The sequence below is a fragment of the Mytilus californianus genome, unplaced genomic scaffold (assembly GCF_021869535.1).
Source record: "Mytilus californianus isolate M0D057914Y unplaced genomic scaffold, xbMytCali1.0.p SCAF_5, whole genome shotgun sequence".
In the NCBI taxonomy this organism is placed as follows: domain Eukaryota; kingdom Metazoa; phylum Mollusca; class Bivalvia; order Mytilida; family Mytilidae; genus Mytilus; species Mytilus californianus.
The window spans coordinates 31,707,380-31,723,572 of NW_026262701.1; the positions used below are offsets into that span (position 1 = coordinate 31,707,380).

Genomic DNA, 16,193 nt, shown 5'->3' on the forward strand with positions numbered 1-16,193 from the left:
CGTCCGTCGTCCGTCGTCCGTAAACTTTTACAAAAATCTTCTCCTCTGAAACTACTAGGCCAAATTTGACCAAACTTGGCCACAATCATCATTAGGGTATCTAGTTTAAAAAATGTGTCGGGTGACCCCGCCAACCAACCAAGATGGCCGCCATGGCTAAAAATAGAACATAGGGGTAAAATGTAGATTTTGGCTTATATCTCTGAAACCAAAGCATTTAGACAAATCTGACAGGGGTAAAATTGTTTATCAGGTCAAGATCTATCTGCCCTGAAATTTTCAGATGAATCGGACAACCCGTTGTTTGGTTGCTGCCCCTGAATTGGTAATTTTAAGGAAATTTTGCCGTTTTTGGTTATTATCTTGTATATTATTATAGATAGAGATAAACTGTAAACAGCAATAATGTACAGCAAAGTTAGATCTACAAATAAGTCAACATGACCAAAATTGTCAATTGACCCCTTAAGGAGTTATTGCCCTTTATAGTCAATTTTTTACAATTTTCATAAATTTTGTAAATTTTTGTAAATTTTTACAAAATATTTTCCACTGTAACTACTGGGACAAGTTCATTATAGATAGAGATAATAGTAAGGAGCAAGAATGTTGAGTAAAGTAAGATCTACAAACACATCACCATCACCAAAACACAATTTTGTCATGAATCCATCTGTGTCCATTGTTTAATATGCACATAGACCAAGGTGAGCGACACAGGCTCTTTAGAGCCTCTAGTTTTATTTAAACAGACTATGGTGCCATAATCTGAAATTTGTTGTTCATCCGCCATTGAACAACGCATTATTGTATTGCACACTTGTAACCTTTATACAAGTTTTGAATTAAAAAAAAATACTAAGTTGAAATTAAGTTTAGATTTTGTACTGTAGTTAATTTGCCTGGCAGCACGGCCATCCTTAATTATCACAGACGCTGAATATTATCTATGCAAAGATTTATGTAAAATGTTCCTTAAAATTTTGGTGGATGAAACATGAACTGAACAGCGCCAAATAAAAGTTACTTTGTTTGAGTATTTTAACTTTAATTTAGGGGGTACCGCAAAACCAATTGATATCAAAAACGAGGCTTGGCAATTCATTATTGATAAAACTCTGAATGAAAGATGTTTTCTTTTTTTATTCTAAGGCAGATTTCTTACTAATAATCATCCCAGATTCCTATTGAAATATCGATTTGTGCTAGCATTTGACTTACATACAATAAGAACTTCATTCTATTTGGTAAAAAGTAAAATAATCGTTCAAACTAAAAGTATGATAAAAATCGAAGAGAATACATGTATTTCTCATATATAGACAAAACTTATAATAACTATAATTCGGTAAGACACAACTAAGATGATGTTTTACTCCCTACATAGATCTGCAGCTAAAGTTTAAAAGAAACAAGTGTTGTCTATGTAAATAAATAAAAAACATTATAATTTTTTGTTCAAGTCACTTAACAGATCAAGATAACATAGAAGGTATTTTCATCTTCGTATGGCTCGTTATCTTATAGTAATCACTATCCGCCGTCTAGCAATTGTCAAAGTCTTATTTTCGTTTCTTTTGAAATACCTAACATATCCAATAAATCTGTGTCCGACACAATCACAAAATATATCGTATTGAATAAAATCTTCAAATTAGGATTTACATTGGAGAGTTTTTGTCATATGAACTGCCAAATTAACGTTGAATTCGTGTATTTCAGTGAAGGCATTGGCAAAATTCATCGCATGGCAGTTGACAAGTACAAATTTTAATTCAACAAAATGGGTAAAGCTTGGAGGATATCTATCTGACTGTGACAGTCAACTATATCGACAAATCTGTAAAAAGGTTGATGAGCAAGCAACAAAAGCGCCCCAGCGAGAGAGATGCGAACACTTCATTTTGTATTGGACAAATCATCATGCACCGTTAGATTCAGATAAGGTAATAAGTCAATATTTACCTTTATCGTATGGCGTTTTGCATATTTCAGTTAAATACGTTACGCTCGTACATGTTTTCACTTTACGGACTTCAATAATAGGGATGTGCTCCTTACACAAAAACTGCTCCAACAGAGTTATGAGGAAGAACGACTGAAATTGACACTGCACAAGTTTTACTAAAAACATCACAAATTAGTTCACCGAGACGATGTGTCGGTGTCTTAACTCAATAACTACATGTTTGCGCGGTCTGAGATCTTTAGATACCATGTCTAATTCACAATTTTATCGATTTTGACATTTAGATTGAGTTTCGTATGGCGGTTGCTGCATGCATAGCAGGAGAGGCTTACCCTGTCGACACACCTGGTCTTACTCCTTCGTGCGATTCCCTCAGTTTTTGTTTGTTACCTTGATTTGTCTCTTTCTAATCGATTCATCAGATTTGAACATCGGTAAACTACATTAAACGAGATATGGGATATGCGCCTGTAAAATTGGCCTAACGCAAGCAAATTGGGGGTCATTGTCGAGGAAAAGGACTAGATTGTTGCAGGGTGATCAAATCATGATGATGTCCGTAACGTTTTCGATACAGCTTTACCTGGATTAATCTTTGGTTCAAAACGTTTCTTTGCAAGTAATAAGTCTCTGTCACGGAAACATAATAGGAAAAGCAATCATGCTAAGATCATATAGTTGAATTTAGTATGAAATGAAATTTGCATTTTCTTTAAATAAATTTGATTTAGTTGTGCATGGTGCTTCTTATCAAACCTTCTTTTGTAAAGTTTTGTTTACTCCGAGATCGAACAAATAATGTACGACGAATTGTAATGAGTACAGAGTCTAAATTTTAAAACACTTTTAACCATAATAAAGGAAAATCCAACAATGCAAAACGCGACAGTCAACCAAAAACAAATATCAACATAATAAATTATACAGATAGATGCATGCATATCTAATCAGTACATATAATGAAACTGGAGCTGAAAACTGAACTTTTCATTCTAAGCGGGATTGGCATTGCTTCACTAGAAGGGATGAACATACCTTGTTCCGGTGAAGCAACCGTCCTTCAGACATGAGGTAAAGCCAAACTATTGATTTTGTAGCATTAGATCCACACTTTTGAATATTCCTTTTTCATAAAGAGCGCTCAAAGTTTAAAGTTTTTAAAACAGGATAGCCAAAACATTTAAAATCAACGGTAGCGATACATATTTTAAACTTAAGTTGCCTTTGGAGAGTAGAGATAACCGTCCGATGTCAGCTTGCATAGTCTGACAAACACACACTGCAATTGTTCAGTATGCTATGCATTTCGTTTGCTTGCTGTCTTTTAAACAGTAATTGGTACTAGTATCTTCTTGACTGAAATACTGTACTGAAATATTGCATATTTTATTATGTTGTATATTGTTTATACTTGTATTATATTCCATTAACGCTCCAAGGTAATAATGTGCATTTGAAATAAAGTTATAAATATTTTGAAGGTTGAGAAGATAATAATGTCCCTTCATGATGACAAAATGGAATCTGAAGCACATCAATTTATTAAACCGTACATTTCTGGAACAGGTGTATATAATAGTCATACGTATATCAATTGTGCACTATAAATATGACAAGTATCCGTAGCCCTTATCCAAGGGAAGATAATAACGATTTGAATGGCATAACTGCCGTTAACAATGATATTCAATCATAGGAAATGCATGTTTTAAAGAATACAAACAATAAACGTGCTAATTGTCTTTCGTATACTGAAATGGTGAAATCAATGAAATCAGCATCTTATTTTTGCTTCAGTCTATGGACTGTATTTGAAAAATAATTCATGGGGGATTGAATTTATACTGATTTTACCACAGGTTGGCCCTTTGTGCTTAATATTTTACCAAGCCCGATAGCAAGGAGTACAAAATTAACATAAAGCAAGCTACAATGAATTATTTCTTTTCTAATACGACAAAGGTCGGCAATTCTTTTGGATCGAAGGCAAACATTTGCTGTTCCAATAGTTAAACACACTTCTAATATTGACATAAAGGGCGAAGAACACTGAATAAGTGACATGCTAAGACTATTTACAATAACATGCTTGGATAGGTTATGATGAGGTTATATGATTAAGAAAATGAGCTTTCAACAAATAAGTATCCGTTGCCGATTAGATGACATACAATATATTCATATTTTATGACGTGTGTGAACTTAAAGCGTTTGAAGAACGTCCTGTAAGAATTACAAATACCGGCAAAATTAATATAATTTCTCTACAGAGCACATTCTTATTAACATGGCAAGTATTATTTTATATTAAAGCACTACTTGTAAGTTCTGCCTTTTCTCATAAGATTACAACATATAAGAAACAATGACTTGTTTAAATTCCCGGCAACAATCATTTATATGTTAACCTTGGGTAGATTTTGCTATTCTTTTTAGCATTCCTTTGATATAGCTCCTCAGTTTTCATGTATTCTTACATCCTTGGTTTTCATTTTATGGAGTTAGGCTTTCCAGATATAGAACAAAAATTTAAGGAAAGCGCTGCGGACATACTTATTTCATAACGTTTTATTTCTATAATCTAATGTGGAATTCGGATTTTACATAAAGTTGATAACGGTTCTTAGAGTTCAAACTATCGTTTGATTTGTAACATTAAATTAGTGTTTAAAATGATTTTGTAGGAATCTTTTCCAATGATAGCCTTGAGAAAATATCATTTGCAATAGCTGGTGAGTGGGAATCCATGGCGAAAAAACTTGGTTTTACAAATGATGAAATCAATAAAATCAAAAACAGTCAACCAGGAGCAGTCAGACAGACACTTAGGATGTTAGATTTATGGCGACTATCGGATAGCGCGATACAGAAAGGAACGGATCTTGTGAAGAATTTCCTTGAAACAGCCAAGTCAGCAAAATGTGGAGCAAAATTGCTCACCTTTATATCTAAAAATGTTACCTGAGCGCATGAAGTATATAATCCTATAAACACATGTAAATTAAAGAATGAAGCATATAATCCTATCAATAAAAAAGACTTTACTGTAAATAGCTATAAAACATTAATGTGTTAAATGCGAATATATATTTTTAATCTTTCAGTTTAAGTTTATTAATGCAGTGCCTGAAATTTAGTATTAATGCTTATTACAAGGTTTAGATCAGTGTTATTAATAAGAAAAGAAAACGATAATTATTATACCTAAATGTAATATTTAAGCAACAAATGTAATTCGCATGCAACAATGGCAATCACTATTTTACTGGGTACAAAACGACCAATCTAAGTGATTCATTAGTTGAACCCATTTTGTAGAGGAAGTTACATGTAAATTGATATTCAAATACATAGCAGTGTTGATTTTTGTTTGGTGTGTATTAAAAAGAAACGTTTCATATTTTTGTAACTAATGAACATACACATTGCAAAATTATACAAATATAACATGGATAAACACACATATATGCATAATCCAGAGGCAGATTTAATCGACAGTGGGGACGCCTCCCCCCCCCCCCCCCCTAAATGGAGCTCCATATATGATAAAAAAAAAATGAAATATAATTTTTTTTTTTCAATCATTAATGAAAGTGAAATAGTGAAATAATAATTTGCTTTTAGCAGCCAATTTTGTTCAAATGTGTCAAAATAAGCTAAGAAACATCGCTGATGAATTATTCACTTGCATGTGCGACCTCATTGAACCCGTATTCATGTGACGTTCAATTTAATCCCTTAGTTAGAGATGGGTTACGCATAAACTGAAAAAACGCGTGTTCAGCTATTAAAAGGAAAATGATGTCAACATTGAAAGTGAAAAAATGGTAAATCATTTGGTTGACTTATTCGATCCACAAAAACTCATTCTTTTACAGGTAAAAACGATGATTAACATATTTGTTTAACCTATAATATGAAATCAAACAGACCTAGAAAAATCCAATTGCACGTGTTCGCTATCTATCTATATCTATATTTATGTTTATATCTGCTTATATGACCGTCGGCAGTCTTTGGAGGTCAACTCGATGGTTAATTAGATGGCGTCTGGACTGAAATACACACGAAATGCTGATACATATTATCGTTATCGAGTCAATGCATCATAAATTGTTTATTTTAGACTTTTTATAATGTGGATATACATTTTAGTATTTATAAGTCAACTTTGAGAATTTGAATCAAATTGGTGAACTTGAATTTGATAGCTAATGTCCCTTTAAGGGGACCTGTTTTGTGTGTGTCGCTTCAATATAGACCAGATTAATGAATAAATATATATTACTGTGTTCTGAAGCTAATATTCATGTAGTGTGTTATCCTCACAAATCATTATTTAGTTGTGATTAATTCAAGAATAGTTTGAAAAAATATGCCATTTTAATTTGGTTATTTTTCCGTTTCCAAAGTTAAAATGTCAGTGGTTATATAACTAAAATTCAACAACCTATGAAACATCAACTTATAACAGCGTGTCTCAATGAATAAACATTAGTTACTTACCTAAACACTTGCATATTTTAAACACAACGCACCACAACGAAATGTGATGACCGATTTACCACGCTTTGGATACTTTTGATTAGATATTAAAGCTTCGATATGAAAGAATACATTCTTCCTTTCGAAAACCCAATATTACGGTACTCGTGGTGACAGATATATTCGAAATATAACTGGTACATTCGAAGGCCTAATTGATAAAGTGCATGTGAATAAGTTTAAATACGGTTGTTCTACTTTTCACTATTTACAGTGCATGTAGTTAACGGGAAAATAAACTGCTTCATAATCTTTTATAAGTGTGCACTTTGTCTCATTTCGGATGGAGTTAAGACGATTCTGTTTGTTTTCAATTCATTTTTGGTCCGTTTATACAATGACGTCGTATATCTGAACTGACTATGGGTTATGATACTTAGATGTTTGGCATTGCACAGGCCTAGGGTTATGATTATTACGTCTTTATTATAAATCCGTGAGATTTACTGATTGATATTTTAACATAGTTTTCAGTCCCGTTGGCAATAATAACACATCTCCTTATTTATAACGTGACCTGTAACATTATTATATTTTTGAAAATAGCACAATATTACCTTCATTTTGTCAACTTATAAATTAAGGCGACAGTAGTGTATCGGTGTTCCAATCTCGCAAAGCGATCAAAAAGAGACAAATCAACGTAACAAACAAAAACTGAGGGAATCGCATGAACTCCAAAAAGAACGAGACCGGGCGCGTAGACAGGGTAAGCGTCTACTGCTATAACAAATAAATCATGTTTTCTTTATATTGTAATACTGCCTCAAATATTAAAGTTTTTTTTTCTTTAAGATATGGGGTAATTGAATATGATGTGACTAATTTTAAGGAATTCAAAGAATTATTTAAAATTTACTGTCGGTTTTATTTTTTTCACTAGTATCAAATGGCGAACCTTTGTAGCAGACCTTCATTGTGTTATTGCCTCTAAGTCGGATTAATAAGGCAATATCAATTCTGAAAAGGGGCCTCGGTGGCCGAGTGGTATAAGTAGTTACTACTGTAATCACTAGCCAGTCAACACTGAGGTTGTGAGTTCGAACCCCGCTTGTGCGGGTGCACTCGACTCCAATTTTAATTGACTAGGATTGTCAGTTTTCCTATCGAAGGTCGGTGGTTTTCTCCGGGCACTCCGGCTTCCTCCACCAATAAAAACTGGCGCCACGAAATAGTCCAAAAGCGGTGCATAAAGTGGCGTTAAAACACCAAAAATCAAATCAAAATCAAATCAATTCTGAAAATGTCAACTGAAACTATCACATAAAATCAAAAATTTATACATTTCTTTAGGCAAATGATTTATTTCTTCAGTTACAAAATATAATTATTGTATAGAGCTTGTCAAGATAAACAAGTATTGATAAGATGATAAAATGAAATCTAACAAATACAGAAATGTTGATATAGAGACCAAATCCACCAATATGATTATAAGAGATCCAGCCCGTTGTGTTACTGATCCTCTCATCTCTTTTCACCTGAAAAAAATAGTTATCTTATTTTTAACGATTTTTGGGGTAATATATAAACTGTTATTCAGTTCAAGAATTTTAAATTATTACTAATACAGCAAATGCATATTAATGGTGAATAATGAAGGATTCGTGCATTTTGTATTGCGGAAAGTAAATTTTGTATTGCTGAAAGTAAATTTTGTATTGCTGAAAGTTAATTGTGTATTGCTGAAAGTAAATTTTGTATTGCAAATTACGCATGAGCATCGTTTTATTTGAATATCATAAATGAATATGTGGTAAAATACCTTGCTCTATTGACATTCAAGATAACAGCCAAAAAATGCAAAAACCGATCAAAATGGATATTTCAAGGGCAATAACTCCAGGTTGTTGGATTTTTCTTAAATTCTCAATGTAGATAGATCTTGTTCTGCTTATTACTTTTCTAACCATAATTTAGAAATAGGTCCATGTTGAAGACCGTACTTTGACCTATAATGGTTTACTTATATAAATTGTGACTTGGATGGAGAGTTGTCTCATTGGCACTCATACCACATCTTCTTATATCTACCTACATCTTTGAATATAAGGATTGTGCATTTTACGAAGTAAATCAAATTTGAAACTTGGTTTATAAGCTCTTCACTTTTAATACGTTTTGGATTTTCAAATTATAGTTTGGCCATGAGCATCACTGAAGAGACATTTATTGTCAATATGAGCATCTGGTCCAGAAAAATTGTACTGATAATGCATGTCAGATTGATCATTCAACAGTAAAATTAAATCATTTCTTTACTTTGACAGAGGAAATATTTTATTTTTGAAACATTCGTTGAGCAGAGAAACAGGATGACTATAAGATATAGTTTTATCAAAATTGACATCTATCTAACATCTATCTAACCACTGCTATCCATCATATTTGTCAACCGCACCGGCATTATTGTAAAAAAAAAAAAAATAAAATGTATACAAAAACTATGCAATACAAAATGTTAAATACATCACACAAAATGTGTGGGGTTTACCCCCCATTGTTTGACAACAATGCTCTTAGTTATGACGGCATACCTTAACTCTGCCATTTTGGGACTTTATTGTTTCTTTTCATTAATAGATATATCTGTAAAATGTTTTCGGGGAAAATTAGACAAAAGAACGACACTGCAATCCTGATCAATAGTTATTGGTTCGGGAATGCAAATTAATGTGTACGTTGTTTTACACAAAAGTGTTTTAAAAGTAATTCTGTAGTTATTGTTCTCAGATCTGCATACGTCATCTTATTCGAGTCATTAAAATTAACTTATTACCCATTGCCTTATTGAAGTCGTTTGGTAGAATCGGTTCTACTCTTCCCAATTTGTTCTTAGCATCTCTTTTAATTCTGCTGTCGTATGCATGCCGTCCACTGGCTGTTCCTGCTAACACTGCCATCAGCATCAACAGTATGGTACACAGAATTTTGAATATCTTCATCTTGCTTGTTTTGTATTTACCTTAACATAAATTGAAAAGAATTTGTGTTGTACTTGCATAAAACTTTATTGAAAAGTGTATAGAAGGATTTCCGTGTGCACACGTGTTTCTTGAATTATCTTCTTTACTCGGGACTAAAAGTTAGAAAAGCCAAAATATGCTGATGTTACAATTATATTTAAACTTAAGCTCAGCGTGCAGTTTTGATTAAGTCGTTTTTTGAAAGATTGACTTTTTTTGATTTCTGATTAAGAAATTAAAAATAGAAAACGGGCGAAAAGAGAAAATATGAATCATTATTTGAGGTACCTGTAAAGTGAGAAACGGATTGAAAACGGACTGAAACGAAACAACACAACACGAAATTTGCCAAAACGAAACGAAACGAAACAAAACGAAATATGACGAAACGAAATGAAATGAACATTGAATTTTACTTAAAAGTTATTGTAAAAAAATAAAACAAGAGGCAGACGGATCTAAGCGGAGAAAATTAAATGAAAAATAAATATTTCTCAAAAGCGGAGAACTAATTTTAAAATAAGAAACACTTTAATCGTGATCGTTCTTAAGTAGGAATAAAAAGAACGAAACGAATTTAATCATTTTTAATTGCAAAAAATAATAATTAAAAATTATAAGAAGAGGTTGTATTTCTTTAAACAAATCGGACATCACATGAGGTATCAGAATCTTGAAATTTTTAAGGTTTTGCATCTATTGGAAAAACACAATGTTTAAACCTATTCAAAAATGCATTAAACAGATTAATTTTACTTAATATAATAAAAAAATTACTAATAGAAGCTAAGCGTTTCAAATAATTTATTCAGAACTATTTTGGTTTTTACAATTAATCATTAGATAACAGCGAATTTCGAATTTATTGGTCGAAATGGACAAAGGAATAATCGGTTGGATAATTAACTCCTTTTTCATTATTGTGTTTATTCTACACTTTTGCCCAAACCGGCGTCACTTGCTTGATAAAGCGCCCATTATTAAGGAGTAGCAGTGAAACTGACCAACTCGCAGTAAGCCGAATAATGTGGTAGGATTGAGTATGTAAATATTTGCCACTGTACGTTAAGCATTAAAATGGTTTAATACACGTGTATTCCCTCGATTTTAGTTTTAATGTTAATTTGCTTTACGGCTTCTTACTATCTGCATCCATGTCGGCAGATGGAATCATTGAACGTACATTTTGAACGATCATCTTTAGTCTTTTATCAACTGTCTCGGTTCTTATAAATCCTTGGCTTTCAAATATTCGGCTTTGAGCGTTCCTGGTGAAGGTAAATCCAGAAAAGCGCTTCGGACGCATGAAATTTTAACGTGTTGCTTTAATTTTTTACCGATTGCATGACAATCATATATTGCCTTTTATCATTGATTTCATTGATTGTTGATTGCTTAACGTCCAGTGGCAAACATTTCATGCATAACCAGGACGATAACAAGTAAACAATAAACACAATAAGGAGGTCTTATAATAGAGGCCATCCGTTATGAAGGTCGGGGAAATTTAGACTGCCACTGGGAAATGAGGGAAACTTGGATAGAGACAGAAATTTTGCCATGCAACAGGTCACCTACAGACCCCTCAAAGAGTTGTTTCAAGGGTTCTTGACGTGCAAAGAACGTGGCACTCTCTCTACACAAGGCATCGGATTTTACGTCCCCATTCTGACCGGACGTGGAAAATACTTGTACATCCCGCACAGTCAAACGAACGCCCCACTTCGGCAAGGGTTTTACTGCAGGTCGGAAGAAGACATGTAGTGACAAGTTTCTATTCTCCAGTCACCCGTGGGGGGATCATTGATTTCAATTCTAAGTATTGGTACGATAGGTGAAATACTGAACCAATGGTGAACATTGTGCTAGCCTCGAAAGTAGGAAGTTGTTGATTGGATTCCAGTTTTTTTTATATTGATATCTGCTTTACACTGCTTACCCACTATACACGATGTATTTAAGAGTAAGACCAAATATGAGCAGCTTGGAGCCAGGATACTGTTAAAAGGTAGAACTTTAACATCCAACTCAGCGTGTTGGTCTTGTAAAAGCTGAATACATTCATACCACATAAACATGTAACATAAACATTATGTTTCAGCCTGAATGTTTATGTAATAGTTGCCGCTGTATGTCATCGCCCATCTATCCATGTGTAGCTGTCGGCATTTTGATTAATGCGTGACATCAGTTTTAATTATATGAGCAACACCCTGTTTACTTAAATATTGTAACGGTTAAGTTGTGAGGTAGTTTTGATAATGACATATTTTGTTTGTGTTTATAATTTTATGTTTGTGTATGCGTTATTTTTTTCTCTTGGACAGAGCTTTCAGATGGTTAACCTGTTGCACCATCCGTTTTAATACATTTTAAGGAAGAAAAATACATTGTTTAAACAAACCCGTAATTTGAAATAATGTTTAAAAGTTCACATCGCCGATAAACATATTAGTAAGTTGAAGTGACAAATCTTAATGGTAAACTTTTTTTTTCTATATTTACTTTTTGTTTATTGTTTTAGCATAGTTTAGGTTGTTGGGTGTTTCATTTTATCATGTTGTGTAACATGGTAGGTAAAGTGTCCAGCTGAGATCGTGTTTTTCGGTCCACTTTTTTCGAGTGTAGATCAGGTTTTTTCAAGCCATATTAAATCAGTTCGATTTACTGCTATTTCGCAAGTATGATAGTTTTATTCGTGACTGTCCATCTTATTCTGAATACTATAGATATTTTCAGCATAAACTACGCACAATTTCCTTGAATTTCACTTAAAATATCAGCGTTTTACATTGTCCGAGTTTTTTCGACATCAAAATTTAAAACGTCCAGGTTTTTTAACAAACGGTCCGGAGTTTTGGAAGAAAGCGTGAATAAGAAAGTAGGCATTCTTGGAATTCAAAACTGATTTTTTTCTAGTTTACAACTGTAATTTAGTACAGAACTATATATTCCAAATAAATATTACAATGTTGATCAAATTTAACCATTTCACAGACCACCAACGGACCCCTTAAAGAGTTTTTGCAAGGGTTCTTAACGCACAAAGAGCGTTGCACTCTCACTTCGTACTTGTACATCCCGCACAGCCAAACGAACGCCCACTGTGGCAAGGGTTTTACTGCAGGTCGGAACAGCACCTATATGACAATATTTCTATTCTCGCTCCCCCCTTGGAGGTAAGCAATTTTAGAAAGGTTTGTTATAAATTATGTCAGTACTCATGTCAGTACTCATGTCAATACTACTAACTGATCAGCGCTTTATCAAGCAAGTGACGTTTGGGCAAGAGTGTGGAACAAACACAATAGTCAAAAGGGAGTTATCTATCCAGCCTAGAATTCATTTTTGTCCATTTCAACCAATAAATTCGAAATTCGCTGGTATCTTTTAATTAATTGTTAAAACCAAATAGTTCAGAATGAATTATATGAAGCGCTTAGCTTCTGTTAGGGATTTATTTATAAGTAAATTTATCTTTTTAATGCATCTTTAGATAGGTTTAAAAATTGTGTTTTTTTTTCCAATAGATGCAAAACCTTAAATATTTCAGGATACTGATATCTCATGTGATGTCCAATTTGTTTAAAGAAATACAACCTCGTCTTTAAATATTTTTTTATTTTGCAATTAAATTTTTCTTAAATCGTTTCGTATTTTTATTCCTACTTAAAAGAATGATCATAATCAAAGTGTTTCTTATTTTAAAATTAATTGTCCGCTTTTGAGAAATATTATTTTTTTATTCAATTTTTCTCCGCTTAGATCCGTTTGCCTCTTGTTTTATTTTTTACAATAACTTTTAAAGTAAAATTTAATGTTCATTTCATTTCCTTTCGTCATATTTCGTTTTGTTTCGTGTCGTTCCGTTTTTATTCCGTTTCGCACTTTACAGGTACCCCAAACGCAATAATGATACATATGTTCTCTTTTCGCTCGTTTTTTATTTTTGATTTCTTAATCAAAAATCAAAAAGTTCAAACGTTCAAAAAGCGAAATAATCAAAACTGTGCGTTAGGTCTATTATTTTTAAAGTTTGGTTGAATATCTAAACAATCAAATTTTAAAAACGAATTTTAGAATTTAAAAATTTTAATCATTTGGTGAAATTTTCAAAATTTAAAAAAAATTCAAAAAAATTGGAATGTTGATATTTTAAAATTTTGATCAAAAATCAGAAAAACTAAAATTTGATAACTTTTTTAAAATAGGGATGATAATGAGGTCTCGACGGCGTTATGAACGAAGCTTAATGTTCCAGAAGATAGAAGAATTGGACAATCCCTATTCTTATATAAAGATTAGCAATATTATTTGTTTCCGTCTGTAACTTCACTATTGCAGGAACTAAAATATATCATTATACTCCATTTTAAAATGCCAGATTTTGATTGGCTAATACGAGGGAGATAATTTACTCTATCCCATGGCTCAGTGGGAGACATTTTAATGAATGTCACCATCTCGTGCAGACCTATCAAAAATAGACAATTTAAAGGACAATGAATAGAATTAACAATGGATTGAATTTACATTACTAATTTTAAAGACAATGCTCAAGTTTAACGTTTTGTCCACAGAACTTTTTCATAGACTGTTAAAATAAAAAAATAAATCTTGCTTCACTTTTGTCGTTTTTTTCGAATCCATGACAACTCGCCCCACTGCAAAATCGCCCCACACCAAATCGCCCCACTCTTGTTTACCAACTCGCTCCACTTATGAAGAATAATAAAATCTCTTTGAATTTACTCCTGCCAATCCGCCCCTATATGAAAAAGGTTAAAATCCCGTTGAATTTAGTCCTGATAAGTCGCTCCACTTGTGAAAAAGAGTAAAATTCCGATGAATAAAGGTCTGCCAACTCGACCCTCTTATGGAAAATAGTAAAATCCCGACTACTCTTTTTCATAAGTGGGGCGAGTTGGCAGGACTAGATTAAACGAGTTGGTAAACAAGAGTGGGGCGATTTGGTAGAAAGTGGGGCGAGTTGGCGGAAAAGTGGCGCAATTTGGCATTTGGGCGAGTTGTCTTGCTTCCGTTTTTTCTAATAACTGTAACATTGATATATACATTACGTCATAAATAAGAACTTTCAATTTAAATTTTAAAGATAATAATAATAGACCATTCAGTATAATAGATTAAATAAACTCCTAACGGGAGGGGTTGTGCTTGATTTTCATATGATGAAGACATAATCTTTCAATCAGTATAATTGAGGCCTGGAGCTGGCATGTCAGTAACTGCTAGTACTGTTAATGTATGTATCGTTGACATTTTGCTTAGTTTCTTCTTTTACCTATTCTGACATCGGACTCAGACTTCTTTTAAACTGAGTTTTACTGGGCGTATTGCTGTCTGTTTGTTTATTCTACGTTGGCTAGAGGTATTAGGGGAGGGTTGATATCTCACAAAGCATGTTTAACCCCGCCGCATTTTAGCACCAGCCTCTCGTCTTTGTTAGTCTTGTATGCTTTTTTTTCAATTTCAGTTCATTTATATGTTTCGGAGTTTAGTGTGACGTCCATTTTCACTGAACTAGTACACATTTTTGTTTAGGGGCCAGCTGAAGCCCGCCTCCTGGTGTGGGATTTTCTCGCTGTGTTGAAGACCCATTGGTGGCCTTGGGCTGTTTTCTGCTCTTTGGTCGGGTTGTTGTCTCTTTGAAACATTCCCCACTTCCATTCTCAATTTTAAAAAAACAAATAGCTGAGAGGGTGATAGAGCATGTTGGTACCCCTCGAAAAAAAATCTGCTCTATCACCCTCTCAACTATGTGTTATTTATATATTATATGTATGTATGATTGTGTGAATTAAAATGGTTTCAATTACAGTTTGTTTTTAAAAGAAAATTGCACATACATTCATTTTCATGAGATTATGGAATAGTTAATAATTATGTTTTAATGTGCATTGTTTTAGACAGTTATTGCATACAGATGTATCTTTTTTATTCTCTAGTATTCATAGTAAGTATTTCCGTCCTTTCCTCTGTAAATATATTATAATTATTTTCAAAATGACAATGTTTCTTTCAAAAAAGTCGACTACTTGTACTATTTTCTGTAGACCTTTTAAAGTAAGTTTATTTTTATTAATATTATAATAAATATTATTAATACTTTTATTATTATTGTTATTATTATTTATTTATTTTCGTTAATTTATTACTTTTAAAACATTATATTTATGATATTTACCTTGTGATGTTTAATCTCACAGAGAAACACTGGTTTGTGGAACAAGAGGACTTAGTTTGTTGCTATAATATTGTCATTGTTATTTTGAACAATTTTTGACACAATTAGGAAGATACTTATCACAACAATAAATATTCTTGGTTTTTTGTTTGTTGTTCTTTTCATAAAAAAGATATTGCATTTATCTTTTTAATAAATTTCTGTTGAGTCTGTGCCAAATTAAAAAAATTGTATATGTTTTAAAATTTTAAAGTAAATGAAAATCAGATAAGAAGAAAGTAATTTCACCGGGTATAATTACTATTGAGAATTTTCTAATTTAAACAAAATTTAACATATTTGACATATTGGTTAAAGTGTCAAATTTTTATTTAAGAAAAACAACCTTCTTTTCAACTTTTCATAAAAGATTTTACCTGTGTGATGTAATTGTTTCTATTTAGTTCTCGCATTATGAAGCATTTTCATAAACGTCTTATTCTCTTTCAGTTTTAAACTTTAAATCAGG

General features: G+C 32.6%; 1 protein-coding gene and 1 long non-coding RNA gene across 4 annotated transcripts in view; one reads left to right on the forward strand and one right to left on the reverse strand.

The window, feature by feature from the left end:
- The window catches only part of LOC127700210 (uncharacterized), a 289,648-nt gene extending 284,279 nt beyond the window's left edge, over positions 1 to 5,369 (forward strand). For all 3 annotated transcript variants that reach the window (XM_052203621.1, XM_052203623.1, XM_052203624.1), the window contains exons 14-16: positions 1,723 to 1,946; positions 3,451 to 3,535; positions 4,654 to 5,369. In XM_052203621.1, coding sequence (XP_052059581.1) covers positions 1,723 to 1,946; positions 3,451 to 3,535; positions 4,654 to 4,934 — 590 coding nt within the window. In that variant the 3' untranslated portion in view covers positions 4,935 to 5,369. The remainder of the gene's footprint in view (positions 1 to 1,722; positions 1,947 to 3,450; positions 3,536 to 4,653) is intronic.
- Positions 5,370 to 7,798: 2,429 nt separating this feature from the next.
- Positions 7,799 to 15,825, reverse strand: LOC127701596 (uncharacterized). The gene is made up of 3 exons (XR_007982122.1): positions 15,686 to 15,825; positions 9,294 to 9,479; positions 7,799 to 7,995 (listed from the first exon to the last, which is right to left on the reverse strand). It is a non-coding gene; the product is annotated as an uncharacterized LOC127701596 (long non-coding RNA).
- Positions 15,826 to 16,193: the final 368 nt, after the last annotated feature.